Below are 17,539 nucleotides of genomic sequence, written 5' to 3' on the forward strand. Positions count from 1 at the left end.
ACTGAAGAGCAGTGGGGACACAGAAAGGTAGCCAGCCCCAGGAACTCCACTGTCATTGCTTTGCTTGTGGGACTCTACAAAAATTGTGTTCTTCTGAATATATTTTTATTAATTCCTTGTGAATGAGCATACAATAGATATGATCATATTCTCCCCCAGTTCCTCTTAGATCTACTCCCCACCCCTCCACTCTCCACTCCTTCCTATCCCTTTTTTTTTAAACCCACTGGGTCTAAAGTGTGTTACCCATGTAGTCATAGGGTGGGGCCAACCACTAGAGCATGGTTGACCTATCAGGGGGCCACACTCTTAAAGAAAACTGGCCTTGCTGAGCGGTGGCAGTGTACTGTCTTTAATCCCAGAAGAGGCTGACGGATCTCTGGGAGTTAGAGGCCAGCCTGGTCTCCAGAGTGCGTTCAAGGACAGGCTCCAAGGTTATGAACATACAAAAACAAAACAAACAAAAAGAAGAAGAAAAAGAAAACAAAACTGGCCTCTCCCCCAGAAGTCACCCAGTGACAATATAGTTCCTCAGCTGGGGGTGTGGCTTAGGAGCCTCTATGTTGGAATATTGATTAATCTTGGCAGCTGCTGTGTTCATGAATACAATGGTCCCATTCTGTCTAAAGCACACTGTTTTTTGTTTGTTTGCTTGCTTGCTTTTGTTTTTGTTTTTCTGGTTCTCCCCAGTCTCTCTTAGAATCTTTCTGGTCCCTCTTCCACAATGAACCCTGAGCTTTGGGGGAAAGGAGTATGATTTAGATGCCCCATTTGTGACTGAATACTCCACAGACACTTCCTACCCTTCGACCAGCTGTGAGCTTCTGCTAACCACCACCCACTGCACAGAGACTGCTCTGATGATGTCTGAGAGCTGCACTGATCTCTGGGTCCAGAGATGGGAATTTGGAAGGCAGCTAGAGACTATGCCATTTAGTATAAGAATTGCAGTAGATTCACCCTGAGGCCAGTGTGCTCCCAAGCTATGGATCCCCGGTCAGATTTACGGTACCAAGTGTGAGCTTCGTCTGGTGGAGTGGCCCTTCAATCCGACCAGGAGGCAGCTGGTTGTTCCCATGACATTATGCCACTACTGCACCCCTGGCGGTGCTTTGCCAGGTCTGTTGTTACTGTAACTCACAGGAGGCGCAACTGCAGGAGACAGATATCAATGATTACCATCCCCCAGCAACCTGCATAGCACTTTCTAGGAGTGCTATGGAAGCTGGCTGAAAGGTCTCCCCAGTCAACACCAGCTTCCTAGTCAACACCAGCTTGAGTTCTCCGTGTCCTGTGACTAACGTGGATGGTGTCTTCAACAATAGGGTCTTTCTGTCAAGCTCTTGTGGCCAGCCAGGAGCAATGCAATAGCCTGTGTTACTTGGGGAGTTTATGGGAAACCCTGGAAATAGTGCTCTCTAAGGGAAGATTTCACTGCTGCAGAAAGATAGGAAGCTACCCATCCACTCTGCTTTCCAAGCTGCTTCTCAACACTGACCCGGTTCTGGCCTCCTGACCTGGCTGTTGCCCACGGCCAGAGATGTGGGGCACAAAGCCACATGCAGGAAGTTTGAGTTAAGATGAGGTTTAAAAGGACATCTAGGATGAGCTCTAGTCACCAAAGACATTACACTCTGAATCTTTTTTTAAAGATTTATTTATTATGTATACAGTGTTCTGTTCTGTCCACATGCCAGAAGAAGGCACTAGATCTCATTATAGGTGGTTGTGAGACACCATGTAGCTGCTGAGAATTGAACTCAGAACCCCTGGAAGAGCAGCCAATGCTCTTAACCTCTGAGCCATCTCTCCAGCCCTAGACTCCTGTCTTTTGAACTGCAAGGAGGCGAAAGAAACCAGAAAGGAGCAGCAAGGAACAGAGGACAAATGAGGTCCATGCACCTAGAGTAACTTGAGGGGGATCTCCTGCTGGACACTGGTGTCTGGAAACACACGTGGCCTAGTCAGTTCTGTCATCACCAAAGGAAACAGAAACACCAGTTCCAGGGAGTCATGACTGCCGCTGGAACAGAGAAACAGGAATGTTTCCTGAGTACCGCCAGGGTGGAAGGTGATTGGACAGCCAGCAAGGCTAACCGGTGGGGGTTGGTCTGCAAATGGCCTCAGAAGCACACCTAGGAGTTCTGTGACTTTATCCTGGGACGGTGAGAGCTCTGAAAGTTTGATGGAGGGCTTCTGTTTGTTCCCGTGATTTTAAAACAACTTGAGCATACATATTCTGGGATGTAAAGGACACTCACATATAATGAAGCCAACACTTGCCTTGCTTCAGCAGGTGTCAACATCTTGTCACCAAAGGGCTTTGGACAGAGGAATGACAGAATGGCAGTTGCATTTGAGGGCACCTCGCTGTTCTGGAGAGGACACTAAGGATGCTGCCGAGCCAGGAGCATGGGTGTCATTAGGTTACAGCTGTCCATTCATTCATTTATTTGATAAATATTTCTGTGTTTTACTACATGCCTGCCGCTGTCCTTGCTGCTATGAATTCATGTGTAAATAAGCCCGAGGTTCCTGCCCACTGGAGGTCTTGGCTTAGGAGGAGGAGGCAGACCAGCAAGCAAAGGGATGAACTAGCTTTCATAGAACAATATGGAGGCAGGATTTCGGAGAGGAAGGGGAAACCCAGGAGGAGGATACTTATGGTCCAGGGGTGATGGGAAAGTCGGGGTGCCTAGAGCAGCAGAGTGAAGAGCAGAGGGGCCTGGAGTGAAGGGTGGGAAAGGGTCCTTGGACTCAGACAGTGGCAGACAGGAGCAGTCCACATAAAGGGATTCGGAAGAAAGAGTCAATAGGAATTGGTGGTTGACCCAAGGCAGGGAGGGGAGGTATTCAGATGTGTGTTTAAATATCTCAGTAGATGGGGGTACCTTTCCTCACGACAGGAAAGAGAGACTATAGAGGAGATTCAGACTCCCACAGAGCTGCCCTTCACAGTTAGGTCCTGGTAAGTGAGGCCACTCTCACCTCTAACCCCAGTTCCTCAGTGAAGAAACCAGCTGCCATGCATCGTCTGGATCAGCAGTTACCACAGGCAGTTCCAGCGGAGCCCCACCCCAGCTGAAGTAAGTACGCCTCTACCTCCCACCACCTAGAGTGATCGGGATACTTTTTTTAAACGAAGATTTTCTTTAATGAGTTTCTAATAAAAATTGAATATAAGATTGCTTCATCTCTGAGACTTCTGAGTCTTCCTCCTCCTCCTTCCTCTCTCTCCCCATCTGTGTGTATGTGTCCATATGGATGGAAGCCAGAGGTCAACCTCAGATGTCAGTCCTCAGTCGCTGTGCATCTTGGTTTTTGTTTTTTATGGGACTCTGACTGTCCTCTGTAGATCAGGCTGACCTCAAGCCTATAAAGACCCGCCTGCCTCTGCCTCCCAAGTGCTGGGATTACAGGTGTGCGCCACCACACCTGGAGGTTTTTGTTTGAGTCAGGGTCTCTCTCTCTTTCTCTCTTGTTTTGTTTGTTCTTTTTTTTTTGAGACAGGATTTCTCTTCACAGCCTTGGCTGTCATAGACCTCACACCATTGACCAGGCTGGCCTTGAACTCACAGAGATTTGCCTGCCTCTGTCTCCCAAGTGCTGGGATTAAAGGTGTGCACCACCACCTGATCTGAGTCATGGTCTCTTACTAGCCTGAAGCTCACCAGCTATGCTAGGCTGACTGGCCAAGGAACCCCAGAGTCTCTATATCCCCAGCACTGGGTTTACAACCACACACATGTGGATTCTGGGAATCAAACTCAGTTCCTCATAAACAATCTTTCCAGTCCTCTTCATAGGCAGAGTCTCACACTGTAGACCAGCTGAATTCAAGTTCACAATAGTCCCCTCCCATGTGTGTGAGCGTGCATGCAAGTGTGCATGTGACATGCGTGCATTCATATGGCTGTGCGCACATGTGTGAGCACACATGTACATCTGCATGTGTGTGGAGTTAGAGGTCAGTGGATGCGAGCAGTCTTCTGGGAAAGAACATCAGATTCTATGTTCTTTTCACATTATTTTTTTTAATTTATTTATTTTTAGTTTACGTGTATGAATGTTTTGTCTGCATATATGTAAGTGCAATGTATGTACTGCATGTGTGCTTTGTTCCCGCAGAGGCCAGAAGAGGATGGAAATGGAGTTTTGGGATGTTTGTACACTGCCATGAAGTGCTAGGAATCAATCCCAGGTCCTCTGAAAGGGTGTCAAGTACTCTCAGTGGCTGAGCCATCCCTCCAGCCCCTCTTTGTTTTATTTTTTGAGACAGTCTCTCACTGGACCTGGAGTTCACCAATTCAGCCAGACTGCATGGACAATGGGGGCCAGTCTTCCTGCCTATGCCTCCCCAGTACTGGGACAACAGACATATGCAGTTTTTTAAATATTTATTTATTATGTATACAATATTCTGTCTGTGTGTATGTCTACAGGCCAGAAGAGGGCACCAGACCTCATTACAGATGGTTGTTGGGAATTGAACTCAGGACCTTTGGAAGAGCAGGCAATGCTCTTAACCACTGAGCCATCTCTCCAGCCCGACATATGCAGTTTTTACACAGGTACTGGGGACTCAAACTCATGTTCTTACGCTTGCACAGTCATCTGCCAAGCCCTGCTTAATTTTTTTAAATTATTTTTATTGTATATACATATTTAATTTTATATGTAGGCCAGAAGAAATAATCAGGTCATCTGCAATTGGAGTCACAGTTGAGCTGCTATGTGGGTTCTGAAATTCAAATCCTGGTCTTTCAAGATCCCTGCTTTGACTTATTGAGACAGGGTACCACGACATAGGCCAGGCTGGCCTGGACTTATTATTTTGCTCAGCCTTCTGAGAGCTGCAATTGTAGACAGATGCCATTGTGCTGGCCTTTTCTTTTTTCCTTTCTTCTTTCTAATATTTTTCCCCCAATTATTTACATAGAGCGAGCTGCTCTTGAACTCGGGACCTTGGGAACAGCAGTCGGCGCTCAGCCTCTGAGCCACCTAATATTTTTTATGTGCATTGGTGTTTTGCCTGCATATGTGTCTGTGTGAGTGGAGGATTTGGATCCCCTGGAACTGGAGTGACAGACAGCTGTGAGCTGCTATGTACGGGTGCTGGGAATTGAACCAGGGTCCTCTGGAAGAGCAGCTCTTAACCTCTGAGCCATCTCTCCAGTCGCTGGCCTTTTCCTGCTAGCTTTTTTTTTTTTTTTTTGACAGATTTTAAGAAGAAAGGGGTCCCCTGAGAAGTTATGTCAACGTCTCCTGCCAGTCTGTGGCACCGCTCATGCTACTGTCCCATTATGTCAGGAGGACAAGAATGCCAAGAATTAAAGGGTACAGGGGTTTGCTGGGAGGTTACATGTAGGCCTGGGCTGGAGAGAAGTCTAGAATCAGATCATATTCTCATCTCATGCTGCAACAGATTTATTAGAAGAGACAAAAAAAAGTGACAATAGCTGGGACAATGAGGCAGAGACCCCCACATCACAACCCAAATGGGAGCTCAGCAGCAAGGAGGGCACCCAGCCCAAGAAATGGCTCTTCAGTTCTCTTTAGCCTGCTTTCTAGCTATGAACTGTCCTTGCTGCCGCACCTCGTTCTTGAAGGACATTTTTCTCAGCTGTCATTTTGGTGTTTGTTGGGGGAGGGGGCATTTGGGGTCATTGTCTGCAAATGAATCCTGGACAGCGGGAGTCCGCTGCTCTCGCTCCTCTGCCTGTCATCTGTCAGCCAGCCAGAGCAGCCTGCAGCTAGGCCTCGGACTGCCTAATGAAGACAGAGAGGTGGCTCTGGCTGTGCACAGGTGTCGCCTCCCCATTAATGGAGGTGACATTCCAAAGCGCTCCTCATTACACAGCAGACATTGGACGGGGCCGGGACACATATTGATGGCAGCGGGGCCAGCCAGCGTCTGTCTCAAATCCCATTGCCCCTGAGCGGTGAGCAAGAGAGACAGAGCATCCGGAGCGTCAAATCCGTGCGCTCCTCTCTTCGTAGAGAAAAATGAATTCCTGACATCGAGGAGCAACGCTGCTACTGACTGACCCAAGGGTCCTTGGCTTCAGGCCCACGCCGTGGCTGAGCAGCCCATATAGAATTCATGTAGGAAGAAGGGCTAACGGGCCAGTGCTTGTGGGCCCAAGTTCTCAACTTCAGGCTTGGATATAGAGGCTCTGGTGGCTTTCTGGGAGAGGGAAATGAACCCACGTTGTGGCTAGGAGAGTAAGGTTGCAGAAAACTTACAGGTGGAGAGCTGTCAGGGACCAGGACCACATGGACCTGAAAACTGGACAGATTTTTCTCTTGGCCTTGCAGGCATGTGTGGTTGGTTCCTTTGGGACAGGAGCAACCCGCCCATCATTCTTGGAAACACAGGAACTGAGTGTCCACAACCAAGATTAAAATGGTCATAAGAAGAGTTCCTACATGCTTGCACACACCCCTACAAACTCCAAACCCCGAGCGCACCCTCCCTGGTCCCAGGCTCTACGCACGCGCATTAGGCCACCCACGCACAGCTTGGTTTTAAACTCGTAGCAGACGGAACTCGGCTTAAAAATAACTATTTTGACAGTTGAGATGTAAATATGTGAGTGACGCGTGGGGCTGTTTTCCCTTCGTGCTTTTTCCCCATCCCCCGTGCCAATTCTAGCCCCGGCTCCGCAGAGGCTGAGATGGCAAGAGCGACTCCTACAGGACACTAGGCGCACTGCAGCGGAAGTCAACATACCACACCGCACCACCTTGCGGTTGGGGGCAAATGTTTTGATACATTGTGTCTTGTCTGTTACCTGACAAAAGAGGTTGTTTAGCTACTCCTATTTTTTGTTGTTGTTTTGAGATGGATCTTGCTAATTACCAGAGGTGGCCCTTGAATTCACAGTCCTTCTGTGTCAACCTCCCTAGTGTTGGGATCAGCAGGCGTGCACAGCTACCCACACACCCCCACACCTACTTGTCTTCAGTTCAGTTTGGCCTGCATTTACTGAGTCTCTCCTCTACATCCAGCACTGTGCGAGCTGCGGTGGAGCATGTGAGAGACACTAACGACACACCGGTCATTTGTAATGCTTCCAACCGAGTGTCTCAGTTATTGCATCTCAAACACCTACCTGCCCAGAGTCAGGTATTAGGAAAGCACCCCAGTATGTTACCTGATGGTACTCACAAAAGCTCAAGGGGCAGTGTGACTGTTTGCATCCTACAGGTGGGCAGCGGAGGTGTGGGAGGTGAAGTGACTTCAGTAGGCTGCCTCATCTGGTAGGACACTGAGATGTGAACCGGAAGCTAATCCTTACCTAGGTGAGGGTGAAGAGCAGCAACCACCATTCTCTAGGGGTAGGAAACAGGATTGACAACACCGAAGTCTGCCTATCTGGCCACCAGTGTTTCATCTAAGCTAAAGCCAAGACCACCAAGGACACTTAGAGTGTGTCAACTGCTGTCTTTCTCCATTTCTTATCACCAACAACAGAGGGGAAGGAGCGAGAGTGTACGGTGTCTTTGGAAAGAGAGGGAGGAAGGAGGACTAGAGCATAAACAAGGTTACATTCGAGTATTTGTGGCCCAGTCAGGTACAATTCTGACAGAGTCCAGCTGGCTGGTCTTTGCCTCCTTCCCTGTCCAGTGTCCTGTGCCCTTGGCTAGGTGCCCGCTGATGCTCTCAGGTATGTTATGAGCACCATGTGCCTGAGGAGGCCAGAAGAGGATACTGGATCCCCTGAAAGTTACAAGCAGTTGTAAGCTGCCTCCTGTAGGGGGTGAGAACTGAACCCGGGTCCTCTGCAAAAGTGGCAAGTGCTCTTTGTTTCTTTGTTTTTCGAGGCAGGGTTTCTCTGTAGCTTTGAAGCCTGTCCTGGAACTAGCTTTTGTAGACTAGGCTGGCTTCAAACTCACAGAGATCCTCCTGCCTCTGCCTCCTGAGTGCTGAGATTAAAGGTGTGCGCCACCACCCAGCTAAGAGGGGCAAGTGCACTGTGCCATCCCTCCCAATTCTGCTCTCGGGTTCTTTCTCTCCTTCCTAGCAAAACCTGTCCCAGGAGAACTTCTGATGCAGTCACCAATGCTGGGGAATAAATGTCTGTTAGCCACTCATTATTCGCCTCCCTCCTGGATTCTAATCCCAAGCATTAAGTCCAAGCACGAATGAGATGCCAGGAGTCAGACTTTGAGAGCGGAGAGGAACTTGGGAACAATAGGACCCACTTGTGACAGAAGAGGTTCCCACAGTATCGGATGGCAAGATCACTGTGGGTTTTGCCTGTGTACCTGGCCTCCAAGGCCCAGCTCCTCTGAGAGGCTTTTCCTGGCTCTCAAGCCCCGAAGCATTTTGCTTGAACTCTGCCTAGAGGGTCTGGCATTCCTTGAGCTTTGTCACGTTGTTTTCTGTCATATTGCGAATTCCTACAGAGCGGGGGCACTGGCTGACTTCCTGTTTCTCCTGCAGTGGCTCCCACAGCACTCTGCTCAGGGTCAGGACTTGATACTGATGATGAATTCAGTGGACAACAGCACACATTTCCTCAGAGTAAAAGCAGAATGCAGAGAGCGGAGGGGCTGGGGCAGTCAAGCAAGACGACCCTGAACCAAAAACACAAGATGTAGGCCTGTCCCAGGCAAGCCTTGAACATTTCCATTACTTTGTGCCAGGCATTACGGCAGCTGTGCCAGAAAAAGAGAGCCACCCTGGCCACGAACAGTCAGTGCACACTGCTGCCTACAAAGCCACACATGCCCAGTCTTCTAGAAGCTCAGGAGGATCAAATGTTTGAGGCCAGTCAAGGTAACACAGTATATCCCCAGGCCAGCCTGGGCAGTAGAAAAAGATCCTATCTCGAGGCCCAAGTTAATCAATTCATCTACAGCTGTTCCTTCCTTAGAGGAGACTGGCTTTGAGGTTAAGGGCTGATGGCTCAGGTTCTCTGTCTGTCCCTTCTTAGGTCCACGTTTCTTCACAGTAAATAGAATCTCTGCCCTGGTCCCCTCAATCCAAGTGGAGTCTCGCTCGCTACAGTTCTTTTTCAGGTGGTATAATTCATACCACCTGGCTATCTCTGTTACAAACGTGCCTCCATCTTCCCTTGCAAGGCTAACAATTGTGCATCCTGTCAATAGTTCTGAGAAGCCCAAGCAAAGATTTTTATTTTATATTGAAGTAGCTGTGAGCCGTGAGATCACAGTGCAGTAAACCACTGCCCCTTTGCGGCGCCGGTCAGTTTGACCCACTAGTTCCTAGGAGGCAGGAGGTTGACTTCCCCTCAGTTTACAGATAGTACAAAAGGGATTCAGAGTACCATACCAGGGCCCCAGGTGGTCCCCAGTGCTCCTCCAGGCCTCATCACTCCCGACTTTGCTGCCCAGCTCCATTCTCCCTCCTCGCAGATGGGGGAAACACACTTGACTTCTGCTGCTGTGTACTACAGTGTGAAATCAACACAAACGCCCCACAAGCCTTGACAACATAATTCACTTGCTGCAAAGGGACATAATAAAGTGTGTTTATTACAGCAATTATTTGAGCAGAATCTGCCAGCATGCTTTTCAGTGGCAACCAGAAAAGTGCTTACTCCAGATGCATAGATTTCGGAAACCGTGCAACTAGGGCCAAAACGAAACCGAGGCTTTGTAAATGGGTCTCAGTCACACTAAGAAAAAGAACCTTTCAGGAATCAACTCAACCGAAGCAGAGGTCAACAAGATGTAGATTGCTGTCTTCTGGATTAAGATCTGGACCTGTTTCCAGGGTCGAGTTGTTGGGGACATATACAAAATGCACCCCGTAACCCAGCCACCCCACATGCCGAGTTCACAACTCACTGATTGACATAGGAGCATATAGATGGCCATTAGCACCAATGATTCTCAGGGATTCCCTGCCACTGTGGTGGAACTCGGGACACAGGAAGACAATTAAAGGCTGGGCCTTAGAGGAGAAGCAGAAGGAACAGCTAATGTCTCTCACTAAATGCTGCCTTCCAGGGCATCGTTACACTGCAGGCTAATGATGTAGCTCAGCAGGAGAACCTTTGTCTAATAGTTCTGAGATCTGGGGCTTCATACCCAGCACCTTGCAGGAGCCTGGAGGTGGAACCTCAATTTCCTGAAGGGAATATGGCTAAGTTAGAGGGAGTCTGATTCCTAGCCTGGAGAATATATGCTGCCTTGCTTCGGGGAGATTAACTAAACAAAGACACAAATGCATTTGCCCTCACTCTTTGGGAGAGGGACAGAAGGGAAGTAATTTAAATTCCACAGCAACACCAAGTTATCTGACTGCTGTAACCAGCTAAGCAGAGTTATTGCTTATACCAACAGGACATTCCTCAGAACGCTGGCTGCCCCCAATACAGGCAGCAGTGCATGTCTTGGCTCACTGAGAAGACATCCTGACAGTGGTCACCCCAGTTGGTCAAAGTTCTGACCTCTCAGAAAACACAAAACTGGTTCTTTAAGCCAGCAAACCCAAAAAGTCCCCTTGGCTACGGGACGACTTAAGTGTTTCCCCCTTTCCCCAGCATTCCTTTCCCTCCTCGGGCCTCTGTGAGGAGGTGCTAGGCTGAGGGATGAGGGCAGAAGGCAGCTGGGCTCTCTGGAACAGAGCAAGTCAGAGCTTTGAGCATCATGAACAACAGGATAAAAATAGCAGCGTTGCCATGGCAAGGGAGGCTGGGAGAGTCCTGAGGATGTGTCTAGGTCCTGCCATCTCCCCCGCTGGCATTCCTCCCGCCCCTCAGATGGAATATAGGAATGAACTGAGGGAGGAGAGGCCGCCCCAGCAGGGAAGGAGAGGACCAGAAGCCCACTCAGAAAACCGTTGAACTTTAGACCTTAGGCGCTTCTGCCCAGAATGTCCAGGTTCCAGGGCCCCTGGCTTCTGAAATATCTTCTTTGGTTTAAGGCTGCTCTGAGCAGCTCCTAGTTCACCCTTCCTGTGGACAGTCTTCTTTCCATGCGAGGTTCTGATCCCACAGGAATCTAGAAAAGGGGTCTGTCCCACAACTGTGGCATGGTGGGTACTAACCACTCCAGAGCTGGGGGACCAGAGGGTTTGCTCTGATAAGCCAGGCACCCTGGTCCTGGGTGGTTTAGCAGTGTGTGCTTTGAAGCTTAGGAGGTGGTGACAGCTACGATTGTTCTTCCTTTCTGCCGAAGACACAGCAGGTTCATTCCTAGGGAAGACTCAAGTTCTTGGGGGGCTCTTAGCCCAATCACTCGCCAGACACAGCAGAACCTTCAGGATGAATGGTGGACTTCCTAGAGCAACAGCTAGGAGACCGCTGAATGCAGCCATCCAGTCCTCTCCTGGTGAAGGCCTGTCTTTGAGGTTGGGGACCAAGGGTCCATCTCTAAGTTTCAGCCACATCTAGTTACATCCAATACAAAGGAAAGCAGGTGTGGGACTCATCCGTGGGAGAGTGGAAGCAGCTTCTGTGGTCAGGAGGAACCCTAGGGGAAAACTGCAGCTACCCACACAGAATCAGTGTCTCTCGCCCACTGCTGTGCAGATCCCACCTGACGGATGGGGAGGGCGGCTGCATCATCTTGGAAATGGGCAGTGGGAAGCTACACAAAGTGAACCAAAGCAGAGATTAGGCCCATCTGAATCTCTTCAGTGTCTGTGCCATAGGAACACAGAGGTGACAGCAGTCACAGCCTAGACAGCGCCTGGAGTCAGCACAGGCCACAGACTCACTCACTTTAGTCTCGCTGTAGGGGGGAAGAGAGAGGTGTACCAGCGCTCACTGGAGGAACATTCTAGAGGAAGCTGTGGTCTAGGGCTTTCCCTCACACTCCACCGCTTCTCATATTTGCCTGTCTCTTCACCATGGTGTCCTCAGAACACATCCTCTGAGGCACAAGACACCTGACACCCCACAAAGCCCTGAACTCAGAGTACAGCAGTGCAATCCCTTTTATCACCGAAGAAACCTGTTCCAGAAACAAGGCCTGGCTCATCCAAGGTCACAGGACCACTGGTGCTCAAGCAAGGCTAGAACACAGGAGATCTGCTCTTGGCTCAGGGCTCCTTGTGTCTCCTATGTCTACGCCAGTTAAATTACTGCTTTTTACTTTCTTCTTTGAATTGTTCTATATATTTCTATGGATCCATATACTGCCTCCTGCAGGAGCGAAGAAAGGAAAGAACATTCTAATTAACTATTTTGAACTGAAGACAAGGAGTCCTTGGGTGTCCTGGGTCAGATTAGAGGACATTCAAGTCCCAAGAACCCCAACAGTCATTTATAAGTAGTTCCATAGTCCACAAGGCGGAATCTGTGTTAAAGTGGGGGACGCAGAGCCCACCCTCCAGGGAAGAGTGCCATGCTGAAAGAACCAAACGTGTGCATACCTGCCTCACCCTAAGAACAAAGAGGGCCACCTCAGTAGAGTCTGAAAACCTGTGGGCTGGCCTTCCCTCAGGCAGAGTGAAGGGAACTTTAAGCAGAATATAGCAAATTGACAGAACCCAGGCAGCAAGCTGCACTGGGAACAGGTTTCCGGCTGCTTTCCCCTCCCCAGATGCTGGGAGGAGTAGACTCCCCATCTCCCTGAGAAGAGTCAAAATAATAAGCGTGTTTGCTAGATGCTACTACTGCCTCCTACTCAAGCCATGCCTACTGCACCATGGCTCCACCTCACCCAGGAAGAAGAGAGGAAGGGCAGCTGTCTGCAAAGGTGGGGGGTGGCATACACTCAAAGAACCTTGAACCACCCAGGAGCCTAAAGGAAGGGCTTGAGATATCCAGTGTCCCTCCTACACCAAGGACACCCTCGTGGGGTAAGCAACTCTCCGAGTCAGCTCTCTGCCAACATGTGGCGCTGCCTCCCTGCCAAAGGCTGTGAAGTGAGCATGGGAGAGCTGCCCCCTTGTTACCCTTTCCAGACCTAAGCTCTCCATTCGCTGACCTGTCCTCTGGGTGAGCCTATGTGGTTGGGACATAACACCCAATGCCTCTTAGTGTCGGGGATATGATTTCATCCTCCAGTTCCAGAGAGACTTCTCTGATTGCAGCCTGGAAGGCAGGCCTCAGCTAGCAACATTCAGGGAGGGATCTCTAGCTTCAGTAACAACATACACCCCAGAAATGTTTCTGCCAACTCTGCCTCGCCCAAGGACTCCACTGTCTGAGAGAAAACTGGAAGTTTGCTTTGTTCCTTGTGACCCCACTGGCCTCTGCTGCAGACGCTTGCTGTTTCCCCGAGGAAAGGATTTGTTTAGGAGTCTTTGAATAGAAAAGAAAATAGCAGACATCGGGTGGTTCAGGCGGGAAGATGTGAAAAGCCAGTGGAGAATAGGGAGAAGCCTCTTGGCTGTGATCAGTCTTACCAAGACAACCTGAAACATCCTTACCAGGGGCACCCTATTTGCTGAGAGGTCCTCACTGAGTTCAGGCCTTCCTCCATCTTGGATTCTGACCCTCCTGCCAGGCTTTGTTTATCTGTTCTGCCCCCCACCGGTGGTGGGAACGTGACTCCTTTCCGTGATGAACTGTTCCCAAGAGGAGAGCAGCAGGCTAGCAGACCGGAAGCTGCCGAAACGTGCTTCTATTGCTAGAGTTTGTTCCTAATTCCCAGCTCTGTCTAGCACCTGAGAGATCCGGGCACAACAACAAGGCCAGGGGAGGAGGGTGAAGGGAGGAGAGAGGAGGAAGAGGAGAGGAAATGCTTCTTCTGCTTCTGAACTCCTAGAAATGAGTGCGGGGCGCAAGATCCTGACGCAGGAGGTCGACAGCGGGCTAGGAAGATGAAGGGAAAAGCCAAGGACAGTCCTAGGGTTCTCCGACCCAAGAGTCCTCTGAAGGTGTTGCATGCCAGTTTAGTACCCTCTCCTGCTTCCCAAGGAGAGGAGAGGAACAGGGGATGAAGGAACAAAATGGGGGTAGTGGTTTGGCCTAGATCTGGGGGACAGTCCCTGAGGAGCTTAGTGCCTGGGGGAAGGCCTCCCCACATCTGTGAGCACTACAGGAAGCTGGTGGGCCAGGGCCAGAACTGAGACAAGACTGACCTGTGACACATTGTCACCCACTGCCTGGTCCCTCAAGTGTCTAACTCTGGCCTCCAACCTCAGTCCTGGCCCACCTGGCCCAAGAGGATGCAGGGAGGGGACTGAGACCCTGGAGCCCCAGCAGAAACTCCATCTTGTGTGTGGAGGTGGTGTCCCTACATCGAGCCCTCCAAAGTTTGCAAGAACAGCTACTTTCCTCTCCCAAGGCCACATTAGCTTCATGGGAGGAGTAACCCTGAGAAGAGCTTGGGAGCCTCATCTTTTGGTCGCAGGCTGCCCAGTCTGCTGAAGAAGGCATGAGGCAGGTCCCGGAAATCCCCTTGTGTGGCGGAAGCCTCTCTACAGGAGCACAGAAGATTGGAAGCGAATAGGGGCGGCCATAAGAAGGCTCAGGAGGTTGATGCCCTCATGTTAGTCAGAAGCAAGTTAAATGAAGGTGGAAGACACACACACTGAACTCCACAGCAGTGAGCAGCCTCAGGCCTGGATCCACTGGGAGCTGACAAGGGGGCCCTGGCTCTGTTCACACTGCTGTTTCCCGCTCTCTTTGAACGTCTTCCTTCTTCCTCTTCATCTTGCAGAAGCCGTGAAGACCACAGAAACAGGCGAAAGTGAACTGGGGCATGCCCTGGGCCGGGCGGGGAATGCTCACCAGATATCTGTAGGGAAAGGCAGGGTAGAAGAGTAGGAAGCAAGGAGAGAGAGAAGCAAACCAGGGTTATCATTCCCAGAACCCTTGGGGCTCCCTGAGGCTATTGCCTGTCCTATCAAGTAAAAGAGTTCTACCACTAAACCACAGCTTCTCATTTCCTGCCACGTGTGGGAGTGGCATCACCTTAAAGAAAGCCCAGTTGCTACCTGTGTTGTCCCCAGACTACTGCCTCATCTCATCCCCACACAGCTGCAGCTGGGACCAGGAAGCGAGCAGGCTTAAAACAGTCTCTGGACATGCCATTTCATGAAGGTTCCAGCATGCCATGTGTGGGTGGGACTGTGGTGTCCACTTGATTCTTGAGGTCGCACATCCAACACTCCGGACACGGGAGGTTACAGATTGAAGAAGCCTCCAGCTAGACCTCTAGAACGGAGTCTTAGATTCTGTCCTTCCCTAACAATCCCAAGTTGCCTGAAACTCTTAGAGAACTCTGTAAGAGCCACGAGGTAGCTAGCACACAATCCCTCTAATGCTGTCCTGGCTATGCGGAAATCAGACAGCAAAGGGGGGGGGTCTTCAGCCAACAGGCATTGTATTTGGCTCCTGCACTACATAAAAGACTGGGAGGGTGGTACATGATCCATTTCTTCTGCCCCAAGAAAAAGGTCAGTCTGAGGTGAAGGTTGAGGCTGAGGTAGGCCTGAGGTGGAGCACAGAGTCTGGCTGGGGTTCTGGGCTTGGGTTGGTAAAGCACACCCTACACAGAGTCTGGCTGGGGTTATGGGCTTGGGTTGAAGCACACTCTTCATCCACTCATTTCCATTTTCCTTGCATTACTCATCTGCCTGGTCGCCCCTCCCCCTCTTCACATCTCTGTCCATCCTATCCCTAAACAATCCTGCTGTAAGAGTGAAGGAGATGCCTTCCAGTCAGCTTAGCAGGGCAGCTTAGAACAGAAAGGCAAGCACCCTACCCAGAGATCAGGCCAACACACTAGGCCTGGTGGGAATGGCTTCTCTCTATAAGAAGAGCAATGGGAGAAAGGAAGGAGATGTGTAGCAACAGGCCGCTTGTTGGTTCCCGGTCGCTTAGCCCCAAAATAATCACACAGAAACTGTATTATTTAAATCACTGCTTGGCCCATTAGCTCTAGCTTCTTATTGGCTAACTCTTACATATTAATTTAACCCATCTCCATTAATCTGTGACAGTGGCTTATGGGTAATGTTTTGGCATGTCGCCATCAGGGCTACATGGCGTCTTTCTGATTCTGTCCTTCTTTTTCCCAGCATTCAGTTTAGTTCTCCCTGCCTAGCTAAGTTCTGCTCTGCTATAGATCCAAAGCAGTTTCTTTATTCATTAATGGTAATCATAGCTTACAGAGGGAAATCCCACATCACCTCCCCTTTTTTGTTTAAACAGAAAAGGGGAAGTGGTGTGGGAAGTCCTTCTGTCTATGTGTTGCTTTTATTGGTTAATAAATAAAGGAACTGCTTTGGGCCTATAGCAGAGCTATAGGGAAAGCGAGCTAGGTAGGGAAAACTAAACTGAAAACTGGGAGAAAGGAGGTGGAATCAGGAGACACCATGTAGTCCTGCTAAAGACAGATGCTGGAATTTAGCCAGTAACCCACAGCCACATAGCCATACATAGGTTAATAGAAATGGATTAATATATAAGAGTTAGCCAATAAAAAGTTAGAGCTAATGGGCCAAGCAGTGATTTAATTAATACAGTTTCTGTGTGATTATTTCAGATCTAAGCTAGTCAGGCAGCTGGGAACCAACAAGCTGCTCTCTCCATACTACAGAGGTACAGATTAGGGCAAAGGGTTCAGAATAATGAAGCACAAGGCACCCCCCATCTCCAGCAACAATGGCAGTTGGTGTCATGCTCCACTCAAGGCACACCCATGAAGTAGCTTTCCTGTTTCTTGAGGAAACTGACGTGACCCATGTGGTGACTGTCTGGACAGTTTCTGGGGAACTCCTTCAGGATAAACTTCCACCATGCTTGTCCTGCACTGCTGAATGCCTACTATGGAGCTGTCCCGTCAGCTTCCACCCCCAGTCCCTGGTAATACATCCAATCACTGTAATTAATAGGGATACTGCGTTTCCAGTGACCAGCTGGATGGGCAGGAGGCCCAGCTTGAGTCAGCATGGGTAGGAAGGCAGGCTGCTGCTATTTAATAACCTGCTTTCCAGCACCACTTACACACCCACTCTAGTGGTATATATAGTAGTTTATATAGTGAGCAGAGCAATCTCTAGGATATATATAGATAGAACTGAGACACAACTACTATATTTCTAGATCTACCACAGCACTCTCTGGGTCCTCTCACAATAAGCCAGGGGGTGGGGAGGGGTGTCCATGCTAGGTCCTATTCTTGATTCTTGAGGTAGGCATACTGCCACCTTGGGAAGTAGTAGCTATATCTCTCTGGGCGTTCAGACCCTTTTCTCAGTATACCAGGAGGCTAGTTAAGGCTTGACATTTAAAGTCCAAACCTAAGGGAATATGTGGGCATTGGGAGCTGTAGCTAGATCTGGTAGGGAGGAAGAGCCGGTGGGGTCCCTTCATCAGTAACTGTAATGCACACACTCCATACTGGGGTGCATGTGAAGGGTTTTACCCAGAAAGCACTCTCAAGACATCAGAAGAAAAAATAGCAATGGACACACACAACAAAGGACACCACAAGGCTGCCCAGGGAAGAAATCTGCTCTTGAAACAACTTCTGTCATCCCATCAGGTCTAGAGTCTCTCAGGCTCTTAGTCACAGGACACCAAGATCCTCTTTCTTTTTCACCTTCCTTCCGCTTTGATGCCTGCTCCTGCCCAAAGTCCTTGGTGAATGATGACCCCCCCCC

At 49.7% G+C, this 17,539-nt stretch overlaps 2 protein-coding genes across 5 annotated transcripts in view; both read right to left on the reverse strand.

Annotated features, from left to right (window-relative positions):
- Lemd1 (LEM domain containing 1) overlaps window positions 1–17,539 on the reverse strand; it is a 59,289-nt gene that overhangs the window by 36,087 nt on the left and 5,663 nt on the right. The window lies entirely within an intron of this gene.
- Blacat1 (BLACAT1 overlapping LEMD1 locus) lies at window positions 14,532–14,633 on the reverse strand. The gene has a single exon (XM_050147836.1). It carries the CDS (start codon window positions 14,631–14,633, stop codon window positions 14,532–14,534), a length of 102 nt encoding a protein of 33 aa, XP_050003793.1.

The sequence above is a fragment of the Alexandromys fortis genome, unplaced genomic scaffold (assembly GCF_014885135.2).
Source record: "Alexandromys fortis isolate MF-2015 unplaced genomic scaffold, M_Fortis_MF-2015_v1.1 scaffold_58, whole genome shotgun sequence".
Lineage (NCBI taxonomy): Eukaryota > Metazoa > Chordata > Mammalia > Rodentia > Cricetidae > Alexandromys > Alexandromys fortis.

Coding starts and splice junctions, on each gene's coding strand:
- Blacat1 (XM_050147836.1), bottom strand. CDS start 14,633: ATGCCCCAGTTCACTTTCGCCTGTTTCTGTGGTCTTCACGGCTTCTGC.